Here is a 13,081-nt window from a genome sequence, read left to right as displayed (position 1 = left end):
GCATCAAAAGCTTGCATTTCATTTTTGAAGTATGCAAGTCAAATGTTAAAAGCTCTGTTCACATTTGTTCACAAAATAACTTCCTTAATCTTAAAAACTTCAATGTACTTCAACATATTGGATCACTGCAGTGTTAACAGATTTCTGCAAACTTGGTGGTGTTGCGTCATCTAATCACATGCTGTACCTACTATAGTCATCTGTATATCAATAGTTGTCCTGATGACGGCAAAGACAGAGAACGGCCATAAAATGAACAAAAGGCCTTAAATTAAATAAGTGTTCCATTGAATTCATATTGAATAAGAGCTTTATTCGTTAGCGTGATGCTTTTTCGTATGACAGAAAATATATATATATATGACAACAGAACAACAGACACATCTGCAGTAAATATACATACAGTTCAATAACCAGAACTGTATGTAGTTTCTATGGCAACAGCGTGTTTAATACTGATTATATAGCTATAAAAAAAATAATCAAAATGGCTAAATCATTGGATTAAAGAAATACAGTGCTTTAGGCTGGCTGTTAGTCCTTGGCAAAGTTACCCAAAGTAACTGGCACAATGGTACACTACCTAACCTTCCATGAGTAATGAGTCTGACACAATACATCTAAATCTACAATGACACTATGTTACAGTTACACAATGTCAGTCATACTTTAAGGGTCAGTTTAACTAGCTCTGGGTTTTCACATGGGTTAATTGGCCACACAGTTTGGCATTTCATTGAGTAAAATAACTAAATCTGAGGTCTTTGCAGTACAGGACGTTATGACAGGAGAGTGCATAGGAAGCATGTGCAACAATAAGCATTAATGCAGATATACTATATGCTCCATGTGCCAAGACAGAAGCTATTACAAAGCTACTTGGCTGTATGTACATAATTATGCTACTATTAGTGCCACAGCTATTTCTCTAAAGCTGTAAACATCTTCATCACTAACTTGCTGTATTTCGTTATATTTGTGTGTAAGATCCCTTTACATAACTATTGTAACTTGAAGCCATCAAACAGACAGAAAAAAAGGCACTCATAGTTGCCAGTGCAGTGCTCCTCCAATGTAAATGAGATGTGTCTTAGTGCGTACTTACTGTAAGGGACAATGAACTTTCAAATCCTTGAGCTGTTTCTGTTTCTGCACTTCCTGCCATTAATTTATTCTTTCAAAATAATGGAATGATTATACTTGTTTTGGTTTTTCAAGTCACAGTTAGCACAGCTAAAATAAACACACATGGATATTAATATCTAACAACAGCTGGGTATAATTTGACACCGCTTATGTACAATGTGTGTGAATGGGGTGGTTGTCTCTGGCTCCATGTTAGCATTTCTTTAAAGGGGTGAAATAAGAGGGTCGACTTAGGAGAGTGTGGGATGGACATTTGTGTGTAATTGCATGGTGCGATGAAGTTGTGTGAAGTGATCTGGAGATGATATTGGTCCGTGTCTGGTTTCTTTCTTGTGGTATCAGATGGTCCCTGTGGGGGCTGGTGCCAAACTGGAGTTGGGTGGACTCAGCTTCATGGTATTGAAAAAATCCACCAGCTGACCTGGTACTTCTGCCAACACACTCTTTGCCAATGCTTCTTTAGGAGCCTGAAGGGTGAAAAGAGGAGTTAAAACAGATAAATGGTTCATTAGGTGATCATTATCACCACTGATTTAATTAAATGAAGGGAGCTTGAATGAAAAGTGTAGAATCATGGAGATGAAGACCATTAAAAGGAAAATCCCAACGTTTTACTCCTCTGGTGGTTTCGGGCAACCACCAGAGTTGTTGCTTCCATTTTGTAGTTGAAGTGAGCAACAAAAGTAGTAGTAGCTATTTTCTAGCATTTGGCTAGACAACAGTTACAATTAGCAAAATAGCCAACAAAATAATTAAACAAAACCTCTGTCCTATCACTAAATGTTTTTTTGTGATCTAGAGAGTTTTCCCTTTAATGGATCAATCATCAGTGCTTCAGATCCGTAGAAAGTACAACCGATTTTATTGTACCATCTCTCTCACTATGTACTGATGATGATCTTTTAGTAAAAGCGCTGAAAGATAGACAGGAAGGAAGACATGCTATATGCAGCATTCCACAGGGTGTTATTTATATAAGCACAGGCTAGGGCAGTGATGGGCTTTATGACTGAAATGTTTGGGGTACCCCTATGAAGGACTGGGATCACGGGGAGGCTTCAGTTTGAATAAACTGAAGAAGGAAGGCAGTTGCTGAGGTAACTCGGCCAATACGCTTTGGGCAAGAGCCTGGCTGGGCGCCTGAAATGAGATAAATACACAAGGCACACAAGAAAGCTAGGTGAGGTCAAGGTTGAGGGTGGGGAATCCCTGAGTTTGACACATTAGCATTGGTTGGGGACACCACTGCACTATACTTGGATTTTGAAACTATGGTGGGTAAATTTCGGACACGGTAGATAAGTCTGCCCACAGATTGGCTGAGAAGGACCTTGGCTATAAATCTACCATAAAGCCAGGTAGACTGAAAATGACGCAGTGAAATACTTGAGGGAAAAAGCTTGAAATGCATGCAGCTTTTATAGCAATGAGTTGCCTTTGAAAAAAAAAATAAATAAAAAATCAGCTGCTGAAATCACAGCAAACATCAATCAATCAATCAATCAATCAATCAATCAATGCGTAATATAAAACCTCTATCATGTTTCCACTGTGACTTACATTTTGAAACTGCCTGAACGGCACAAACTGAACGATGTCTCGCATGGCGGCCTCGCCTGTCTGAGAGCGCAGGCGTCCGTCATCCCCATCCAGGAACTCCATGGCAGTGAAATCTGCCCCGCCTACTCCAACAATGATGATGGACATGGGCAGACGGGAGGCGTTGACGATGGCACTGCGTGTCTCATCCATGTCTGTGATTACTCCGTCAGTGATGATGAGGAGAACGTAGTATTGCTTTGGGAAGACAGCAACAACAGAGACAATAGATTAATAACAGAATGACATCATTTAGGATCATTTATACACTGGCTGCTGCCAGCATCTCTGTTACCCATATTCATAGCACTGAGATACATGAAATGCAAAAAGGCGAGTCACACCACATTTCATTCAACACTGACATTCCCTGCCACTCCTAAGAAGTTAATTATAGCCAAAACAAAAAGGAGAGTTCTACATTTATCCAGCTTTTAAGCACACAACTGCGATGTAGATCCCCTCCTGGGTATACACATTTAGCGCATTCTATCATTACAAACATTGACCCGAAACATGCATGCCACATAGTCGGTGCTCCAAGTAGTGCCGGGTTGGGTGTCGGCCCACCTCCTGAACTGGCACCTCTGCAGCTACCAGTCCACATTCTGTGACATGGTCTAAAGGTGGCCCTCCGTCCCTCCTGTTCCAAATTCTGCTTTAAAATGTTGCAGCCTCAACAACTATCGTCCAAACTGAAGTTCTTTTTTTCTCCATTCTTTATAATGAATAGTCTAATGACTGTTGGTAATTGTTTCAGTAACTTGCATCATTTCATTAACTCATTCTGGTCTTTGTTTTGTTATTATTTTTGGGGCTTTTGAATCTTTTATTGTCTTCTGATAGCTGAAGAATGACAGGAAATTCAGGGGAGGGAGAGAGGAGGGGGAGTGACATACCACAAATGGCCACAGGTTGGAATTGAATTTCCCAGATGGTCTGTAAAAGTTGTCATATTTGCTGCTAGTCACTTTTTAAAAAACAATAGATGCCGAAAAGGTCTGAAAAGTTGCCAAATCTAGCGAGAAAGCTGCCAAGTTGACAACACTATTGTCTCTCAATGACTGATTTTCTTTCTTTTTTTAATTGTCTCAGGGACAACAGGACATCCTTTATTTTGAGCGCGGCCCTCTGGTTTCCAAATCCATTCGGACTGAGTTATTGCCGCACCAGATGATAGAAATCCAATAACTATGAGTCTGGCTTCTCAAAATAGCTTAAAGAGGCAATTATAATAGAACTGCTGTTGCTCTGGTTCAAGCCATTATCAAATAATCCAACTCCTTTGTGAAAATAATGCAGAAAGAATTAGAAAATTAGTCCAATAAGTCTAATTATTGTAATTAGCTTGTATAACAGGTTTTAGCAGTGCAAGAGTAAAAATTAAAAAATTCAACGTTTTATACATACAAAAAAAAACTGCAAACCATCTTGGTTAGAGAAGTACTTAAAATATGGAGGGTCTCTGTGTATGCAGGACTGTACTCACTGATGCAGTGGTCTGCTGGAGGGCTTGCTTAGCAAAGCAAGCTACGTGGTTGATGATGGGAGAGAAGTTGGTGGGACCGTAGAGTTTAACCTGGGGCAGACATATCCTGTAGGCTTCCACCACACCTTCAACTCCTGTGCACACACAAACAAAGTTAGTCTGTTTTCACCTGTCTGCAAATCTGTCAGAATTCACCTGTGCTGCAGTGATTTGTAAACAAACCTGCACAGAACGGATTCGCTGGGTTGAAATTGAGAGGAAACTCGTGGGAAACCTGTAAAGTAAAACACAACAGATCCATTGGATATCGTATCCTGTGCCAAAGCACCATTTGACTTTTCTTTTGGATTCAAACTCCATGCAAACAGCAGTCTTCTCTTTTTTGCATGTGTAGTTTCACATTTAAATATAAAGCTTACCTGCCATGTGGGGGGGATTTGTGCTCCAAAGCCGAAGGCGGGAAACATCTTGTCACTACACAGTGAGGACAAACAACACTAGTACATAAGTGACTCAATACTTGGTCATTTAAATCCAAACTATTCTAATACTGTGATGTATATGAAACGTTGTCTTATGTGTCATACACACCTGTCATAATCCTGGATGACATTGCCCACGGACCAGATAGCAGAGAGGTACTCATTAACGCCCTGAGGACTGATGTAATGCAGAGACTGAGGAGACTTAGGATCCCCATTGGAGCCTGTGAAGTCGATGGCCACCTGCGAAATCATCAAGAGAGCCAGCAGACATGTAAGTGTATGTAAGTATGTAAATAACAGATGCATTTGTCATTAGCCTTAAAAATAAAAATCAGGCTTCAATAGAGAGGACAAAACTTACAGTGAAGTTGATTTGACAGCCTCCCATGATATAATCCAAGAAGGTATACTCCTTCACCACCTAAAAGAAAAAATAAGAACATGTAACCTCAAATCTTTGCTGCTTCTGAAGTCCAAATATTAATCATACAAATTCAAAACACAGTACTGCACCTGGCATTGCTTCACGCTCACAACACCAGAGTTCTTGTAGCCTTTCTTCTTCTGTTTCTTTTTACTGTTGATGCATTCAAACTCTGCCTGAGGACAAAACAACATGGGGTTCCATGTTAATGCCAGAAGATCACGATCATAAAAACTAAAGTAATGGATTTGGAAATTCACATTTAGCTAATTCAATTGCCAATACATATCCAAGTACAACACCACCAAAAGAAAAGTAGAACGAGCAGCAGTTTGTTACCAACACACAAACAAACCCGCACACTCATACCGGAGATGTTCGTGATGCTTGTTGGAGGCGTGTCATCGTCGTCTCGAATGCTCCAATAAGATCATGGGAGCCATCGTTGTCATAGTCGTAACACTCAACCTGTGAGCAGTAAAAACACTGAGGTGGAATGCAAGGAATGTCTTTCACATAGAAAATATAAATTTAAGTAAAAGGTTCAGTTCACCTAAACTGCAAAATGTAGACCTTACTGTAAACCACTTGAAGGAATAGTTCCTTTACAACAAGATCGATAAAAATGTCCAAGCTGGGAAGCCACAAAATTTCTTTATTGTAATGGGGTGGATTCTAAAAATATGAGCAAGTACAACCAAAACTATACGCAAGGCCAGACACCACGGGTGTTCAGTGAGATAAGGTTTTTAGTCATTTAGGTTAACTGATCCTCTAAGTTCACTGTTGGTGCAGAACACAGAAGAAACAAAACATGCAACAGTGAGATTCAAAATGCAGCTTTCTGGAATATTAGTGTACCAGACAGACGCTGACAGTAACATGACTAAAAGAAGAATACGTGGAGTTTGAGACAAATGTGTTTTTATGGCAGTTTCAAGTTGAATGAAGAAAACCTGGAGGGCCAATTCACACCCATTTAGTGATGAGAAGATGAAAGAAGACAAACACTGCAGCACTCTGAGTAACTCACTTGTACTGTATGGTTGGCTTCCTTCCTGACATGTTTGCTTCAGAAGTTAAGAAAAATATATATCATCAAACTAGCACTACATAGACCCCCAATCAGTTCACACGTTTTAGAGATATCGGAGAGAGCGAACAGAATTTTAACCTGAAACTTTCACACCTTCGAGAAAGGTTGCATTATGTTCATAGATATACGTAGTGCAGCCGACATCAAACCAAAACAAGCAAAGCAAGTGCAGGTAAAAGATTTTAAACAGCCATATTCCAGATCTGCAAGTAGTTGAGGTTAAAAATATTATTTCTATTTCTAAGTAGTTTGATTACCTTTATAGGTTTCTCCAGGTCTCCTCCACATAGAGACTGCAGGGGGATTCGAAAGGGTCTCCATGTTGGATTCAAGTTGTTCTTTACCACCTGAGGACACCAAATACAGAATACTCCATCAACAACACATTTATATGGAACATATGAGGATTCTTTATGTCTGACTTAAGTGACATTTAGTCCTCCCCTTTTGGCTGCCAAAAATAATAACTTAAAAAACAGTATTGCTGTTGTTTTTCATTATTAAAAAAGAAATGTTTCTTTTTATCTCAGCTGGCTGGAGGCCGTGTCTGTATTTTGACAACCAATGGCAGGCTGAGCTCCAGCAGGGGAACAAGAGACAAAGTGAACAAACGTTCGTTGTAGCACAGAAATCAAGGGCAGGCAACATGTTCGTAAGAGTAAAAGTAAGAGACCCAAGTGACTTTTGTAAATACATTTAAGTGCTACTAAATGAGCTGCACATATGCAGCTATTTAGGCTGCAAACTGTCATTTTCTCAGGTGAATGTTTGTGGTATCACAGGATGTGTTTATATCTGTGTTAGATAAGGAGACAAGAGCTGGAAAGTTGTGACTTATTGGTCAAAGTCTCTGGCTTTGCCTATGATAAAGCGCTGACATTACTAGTTCATCCAATTATGGTTTAAAATGAAGCCATTTTATTGACTGTATGGAAACCAAGTGTGGAAACATTTATGTATTTGGAGAACCAACAGTTCTGCATTTTTCTCCAGGGAAGAACAGAGGAGACACAATTTAAAGAGCAGATACACCTGTTGTAGCAGCCAAGAAGGTTTTAAATAAAAGCAATTTAACATAAGTTGGACTTAACTAAAGACCATCCACAGTACAGATTCGTGCTGCCTCGACACTTTGAGACAAACAGCATACTTTAATTAGCAGTACATGTTAACATCTGCTAGTACAGGTCATCTATTTATTACATGCACCGAAGCAAATAATTTCTCTTGCTTGTTCAAAACCAGATCAAAAGTGCAGTTGAGCAAAGTGATACTTTTGGCCACTGTCACCACATCTGCCTTTGGCGTTCCTAATTCTGTTTAAGTGTGGTTGGTGAGCTCGCTGTTTATTTTAAATTCTCATATCAAGTACATTTATCAAGTTGAGTGATGTTATAGAAAGAAAAAAAGAAAATGTACAGATTATTGCAACGTGGGTTCTTTACTTCAATGTGTACTTTCTTGATAGGCAGGGGAGAAATTCAGACTAAAACACAAGACAACTGAATTAATTTATTGTAAATAAACGGTCAATTCTAAGCTTTGATGGTCAGATTTATAATCATTATAATTTTTTCTAATAATAACAACATTAATAATAATTTATGATGTAACGTCATAAAACCCACTGAACACATTTCTCAAATTCAATCACACCCATAAAAAAAATGTAATTGGCCTCAGAGGATTGACAACATGGCTGTTTGGTGAGAGCACAGGAAGAGATTTACAAAATCTACTGCTGCATGCCATAATAATGACTTTAATTTTTGATTAGATGATGGAAGTATGGAAGACATAACATGCATATCACCAAGGCTGTGGTGGAACACAGCTAGAAAATTAGCAATTCCTCTTTTTACACAGACAGTTATGAGTGAAAACGATAACCTTAGCAAATAAAATCAAAGTGTTAGGCAACAAGTAAACATCAGACAGGAAGAAGGTTAATATTATAATATTTGTACAGGAAGTTGAAGCCTTCTTCCACTGCTGTACTGTCAGAGTGTTTACCTCTGTCCTGTGAGCCAGCTGCCATCCAGTTTCAGTCTGCTTGTAGAATTCCAGGTAAGGGTCGGACTTCCCAAAGAAATCCTATGAATGAAACACATCGATAAATAAAAAGCACCTGAATATAACAATCAACGACAGCTTTTAAGATTTCAATAAGAGTCATCCATACCTTGTTATCTAGCTTCCTTGCTTCAACTTCAAAATTCGCCACCCTGTTATCTTTTATTTCTTCTGCACTGATCTACAGCAGATTAGAGGGGAAATAAATCAACCATACAAAGCCAAACAACTCTGTAACATTTCTCTTCAGCTCTCTCTGCCACTCACTGTGATGGTCCCTTTTCCTGCAGGTGTCTTGTTCTTCAAGACGAGTGGTCTGGTCAGTTTTTTACTGGACACAACCTAAAATCAAGTTTAAAAATGTTTTAAAAGCAAGCAGTTATTAAAGAAGAAGCGGCCGCAGCAAAAGCAACAGAATTGCTAAGCTCATCCTGCAGAGCAGGGAGCAGGGGGTGAGCACAACACAACAGCTTTCAGACTACAAGGCAAATAACATCCAACACAAGAGGCAGAATTAACATCTGGGCTCGGATTACTGAGAAGGTCTACGCAGCAACTGCTTATCAGAGTTGTTCTTGTTGATCTCTAACATGGTGCAGTATGTGGTTTATTATTACACCGCAGTATGCATCTTTATACTGCAGGCGGTCCAAACTGTGGTCCAAAAGTGTAAAAATTAGATTCAATGAAAATGAAAACTTTAACCACACCATTAATTTAAACACAAGTGAAAGCTGTGTACAAAACATGTATTGTTAACACTGTGTTGTGTCCTTTCAAAAGAAGAGAAGAACACCTTACCTGGCCCAAGGTGCACTCCAGTTGCCCCAGGAAGTCATCGTCACTCAGGTCAATAGTTTTGTTGTCGATGTCATAAATCCCAAACTTGAGTTTCTGCACTATTTCAAAGTAGTAGTCGATGAGGAATTTTTTGGCAAACTTAGGGTTGAGGCAATTTTGGACTTTCTCAGTGCGAGCCACCTGTTAGGAGAGATTGGACTATGAGCTATGAGGGTTTTTTTACACTCATACACACACTCAAAGAGAGACTTTAACACAGATATAAAAACCAGTACACATTGGCACACATGCACTGGTGAAACAGGAAATGGACATGATGCGATTGCTGCTTGACACAACACTGACTTCTCCACACTGGATTTTCCATCAGGGGGTTAAATATTAACACTGCTCTGAGGTTTTCTCCCGTAAAAGAAGCAGTGACATAACCGCCACACTTACGTAAAAAAGAACTACTTTCAATATCCTGTGTAATAATAATTAATAATGAATACATTATAAATCAATATTGTTTCACAGAGCAGAGGATGTTACTTAGTGGATTTTTGCCTTTCAAAATAAATATTATTTTAGGATGACAAACTAAAAATCAACCAGATTTTGGAAGCTTTACACCAGTTCACTAATGTGAGCTGTAAATCACTAAATGAAGCCATGTTACTGACCTCATACCACTGAGAATCAGAGCTGCTCATCAGCAGGACACACAGAGGGTCTGACTTGGATCCGATGTCTTTATCCAGGAGATTGTCACAGGACACAGTCAGCTCCACCTTGGTTACACACTGAGCAGCCATGTCTGGAAGGAAACACAGGCATGTGAACACAACATGTTACTTAAGCCTTGTCCACACATACAATGTGTAAAATGGTGGACATGCCAGTGAAGGTTCACTGGCCCTGAGAAGAAGACATGGGTTGTTTGTAAAATATGAAATAAAAGCAGCAGACGAATGTAGTTTTAATGTTTGTTTGTTTTTTACCTTAGCTCAACACTTTACGTGACGCCACAAGCATCAAATGTAAACTTTTTAACCGCAGAGCCTCGCTGAGACACGGCCTGGAAACCACGGAGTTTACTCTCATGGAAAATGTGACACAATAACGAAAGCACTGATGAAGTGGAGCTGGTGTGGAGGAGGAAAACTGGAAAACAGCTAACCGAAGACATAAACAGCGTGAGAGCGAAGATGGCAAAGTGTCGATAGCTGGTTTACAATGTTAACCACAGCATGTAACACGGTGCTGGTTTAGATTAGTACTTACTGCTGGACGTGTGGGTGTCGTTACAGGACTCGCAGGGAGAAAACACACACAGAGAGGCGAGTGGTGTTCAGTGGTGTTAGTCTAGATAACTTCCACACGGTGGTTCCGCCCTTAGACGGTTTCGATGAACACAAACGGTGATGTCGCGGTGTGAGCTGAGCCAGCAGTAAGGACGGGATTACCACCCGTATCTTTTCGGCTTTAAATCGTCAAGCTCTGCCCACCATAAACGAGACTACGTTACGTCTGCTACGGTACGCCCGTTTCAAAAAAGTCAAGGCGCGTAGTTCATTTTAGTAGTTTTATTTTGAAAGTCTTCACCGGAAGTTATACGTTTTTTCTATTACAGCTATTACCCTTGTAGAGTTGGTAGCTATAAACATAAATATTGAAAGTGTAAATGAAATGTTCCTATATCTATACTTTTCAGCTTCCTCAATTTCTATTATATTCTATTATATAAATCCAAGATTTCTGTGCGCTTGTGTCACCGGAAATGCTACTATGATGTCATATCTGCACGAGCTTTATCATTATTGTTCTGCAGATACAATGTGGCAGCTAAAACAAATGTTAATACTAAATAGTGTAACTTTTCTACTGTAAAATTACAGATTTAAAATCATTTTCATGCTACACTAACATGGTACATCTTTTATTCCCACTCTGCACTATGTAACTTTGTGCTCAGGGTAGATCACATAACTATTTCTGATGACACACCACCAACTTTTTCACTGATTTTGATCAAACTGCATCATAATTTATAGTGAAAATGTTTCTGTTTTTCTCTTCTATACCCTTGCCTGCTCCATGCATGGCAACAGCTTTATGTGATCCTGTTCAAACAGATCAAGGTAAGAGAGTCTTGTTTCTTTCAGTCACTTTTAATTATTCTGATTAAACTCTGAGCCGATTGTTGCAAATCAGAACAAACTTATTATTTATGCTTCATGTAGTTTTCATACAAACATGTCAGATCGGCTTTTTAAAATAGTGTTTTGTTGATTTCTTGTTTATTTTTTGTGTAAATGTTTGATTTGAAACCACATATTCTCCATCCGATTATCCAGAGTTTGGGGTTCCTGTCTACGTCACAGTGAAGATCCTGGGAATCGTTTTGCTCTGCTGTACAATCATCATCTTTGAGTGGTGAGACCAACTTTTCTATGATATGATCATGTGCAGCTAAAGACTCATTGGTCTCTTTGAAATGTTTAAAGTTTGTGTTTAACTTTTATTCATGTTTATTCATCCCATCTCCTTTTCTTTCAGCTGCCTTTAAATGAGATGCTGCAACAAACCAGAGAAGGTAAGCTACTGGATGAGGACTGGTACATTATTCTTTCAACAGGAAACTGTCTTCATTTCATAAAGGAAAGCTAATCTGACTTTATATCAGGCTTCAGTTTACAAAGACAAGTTCAAGGTCCTGCTGGCATTTCACTAACACCTCTCTCTGTTGTTTCATTTCACAGGATGCAGTCGAAGCAGTGACTGAGATTCAAGCATCATGAAGGAGAACAGGAAGATTTCTTAAATATTAAATTACTTTGCAGAAGATTGTTTTTTTTTGTTTGTTTTAATGGAAGATAACAAATATACTGCAGCTTCATCATTACTTTGTCTAGATTGACTTGATTTGTGGCATTTTTATGTTGATTCTTTCCAAAAGAGAAAAAAGGACGATTGAAATGAGACATTTCAGATGATAAACAAAGCAGAAAGTGTGAAGAATTTTTATTTTTATGTTTAATCTCATCATGATCTGATGTGTATGTCTTCTTTGTTACAGGTGAGCTGTTTGTTCAGTCACTTTTATTTGGAGACGTGAATCATTCACAGTTTGGACTTCATTTAGAAACAAAGCAGAAAGAGCAGTGCAGACCGAGTTACTTTTTCCAACTGTTCATGTCCTGACTGCAAACAGAAATGTTTTATACAGAGAACAGGACAAGGGAGAAAAGACCAGTAACATACTGCTGCTTTGTTTATCATGAACTTTCTCTTCAAGCTGATTTTTTCACATTATGTTAATCATCAGTCTGGTTTACAGGTGCTTTGGCTGCTTGTTCTAAGGATTCAGACCTCTCCATTACTGCACCACAGAAGATGGAAGCACTGAGTGGATCTTGTTTGAAAATTACTCTAGATTTTATATCAATACAAATCATGTGATTTTTCATCAATTGTAGAACAGATAACATCTATCCAGTGAGACTTACTGGAAACCAGAGAGAGAAAAACTGCCCTCTAAAACGAGGGGTGACAAATCATAAAAATACCTGTTTCTTCACAGTGATGCTTCAAGCAACCACACCAAATCTTTCTGATTACTTTGACTAGAGACTGGGCTTTAGTGTGTAGCCATTAGAGGCCTGCTGTGCAAAACTATACATGTAATTTAATATATTCTGCATACAGAGGTCAAAGAGGGCACCCCCATCTCCTGTCCTGTCACCGTGTTTCACCTCACATTACTGCTGACATTACTGTCAGTGCAAAAATATATGTTACATAGAGTATACTGATGATTAACATGAACTGCACTTGTGTAGCTTTATCACAAATGTCAGTGAGGCAGCTGCTGCACAATTTAACTATCAGTTTTCAGTGAAGCTGGCAGCCCACAGTGTGATGAAATGTGTAGGGAGTAATGTCGTGTGGGGGAATAGATAGTTATATTTGAGCAAAGACCAAAG

The 13,081-nt window shown here is 39.0% G+C and overlaps 1 protein-coding gene and 1 long non-coding RNA gene across 3 annotated transcripts; one reads left to right on the top strand and one right to left on the bottom strand.

Annotated features, from left to right (window-relative positions):
• Positions 1-292: 292 nt before the first annotated feature.
• On the bottom strand, positions 293-10,593 carry LOC104924704 (copine-3-like). Of its 2 annotated transcripts, XM_010738146.3 has the most exons (17): positions 10,380-10,593; positions 9,779-9,912; positions 9,114-9,293; positions 8,580-8,654; positions 8,422-8,493; positions 8,253-8,333; positions 6,497-6,586; positions 5,513-5,611; positions 5,233-5,319; positions 5,081-5,140; positions 4,826-4,959; positions 4,654-4,708; positions 4,457-4,508; positions 4,235-4,368; positions 2,707-2,943; positions 2,174-2,286; positions 1,476-1,613 (listed from the first exon to the last, which is right to left on the bottom strand). In XM_010738146.3, exons 2-16 carry the CDS (start codon positions 9,908-9,910, stop codon positions 2,176-2,178), a joined length of 1,599 nt encoding a protein of 532 aa, XP_010736448.2. In that variant the 5' UTR covers positions 9,911-9,912; positions 10,380-10,593; the 3' UTR covers positions 1,476-1,613; positions 2,174-2,175. The 2 variants fall into 2 exon arrangements, with proteins under 2 accessions (XP_010736447.2, XP_010736448.2); XM_010738145.3 differs by lacking the exon at positions 2,174-2,286 and having other exon boundaries at positions 293-1,613; positions 10,380-10,591.
• On the top strand, positions 10,509-12,057 carry LOC113744476 (uncharacterized). Its single transcript, XR_003461565.1, has 5 exons — positions 10,509-10,633; positions 11,207-11,236; positions 11,453-11,531; positions 11,655-11,691; positions 11,858-12,057. It is a non-coding gene; the product is annotated as an uncharacterized LOC113744476 (long non-coding RNA).
• Positions 12,058-13,081: the final 1,024 nt, after the last annotated feature.

The sequence above is a fragment of the Larimichthys crocea genome, chromosome XXIII (assembly GCF_000972845.2).
Source record: "Larimichthys crocea isolate SSNF chromosome XXIII, L_crocea_2.0, whole genome shotgun sequence".
Classification (NCBI taxonomy): domain Eukaryota; kingdom Metazoa; phylum Chordata; class Actinopteri; family Sciaenidae; genus Larimichthys; species Larimichthys crocea.
The sequence above is the reverse complement of the archived record's forward strand: the minus strand, read 5'-3'. Positions and strand labels throughout refer to the sequence as shown.

What these genes read in the sequence shown, in the direction of transcription:
- LOC104924704 (XM_010738145.3), bottom strand. Translation starts at nt 9,910, where the DNA reads ATGGCTGCTCAGTGTGTAACCAAGGTGGAGCTGACTGTGTCCTGTGAC. An exon ending in CTGATTCTCAGTGGTATGAG is followed by an intron (nt 9,294 to 9,778) that starts GTCAGTAACATG and finishes CTCTCCTAACAG; the next exon opens with GTGGCTCGCACTGAGAAAGT. An exon ending in CGTTCAGGCAGTTTCAAAAT is followed by an intron (nt 1,614 to 2,706) that starts GTAAGTCACAGT and finishes TTCACCCTTCAG; the next exon opens with GCTCCTAAAGAAGCATTGGC.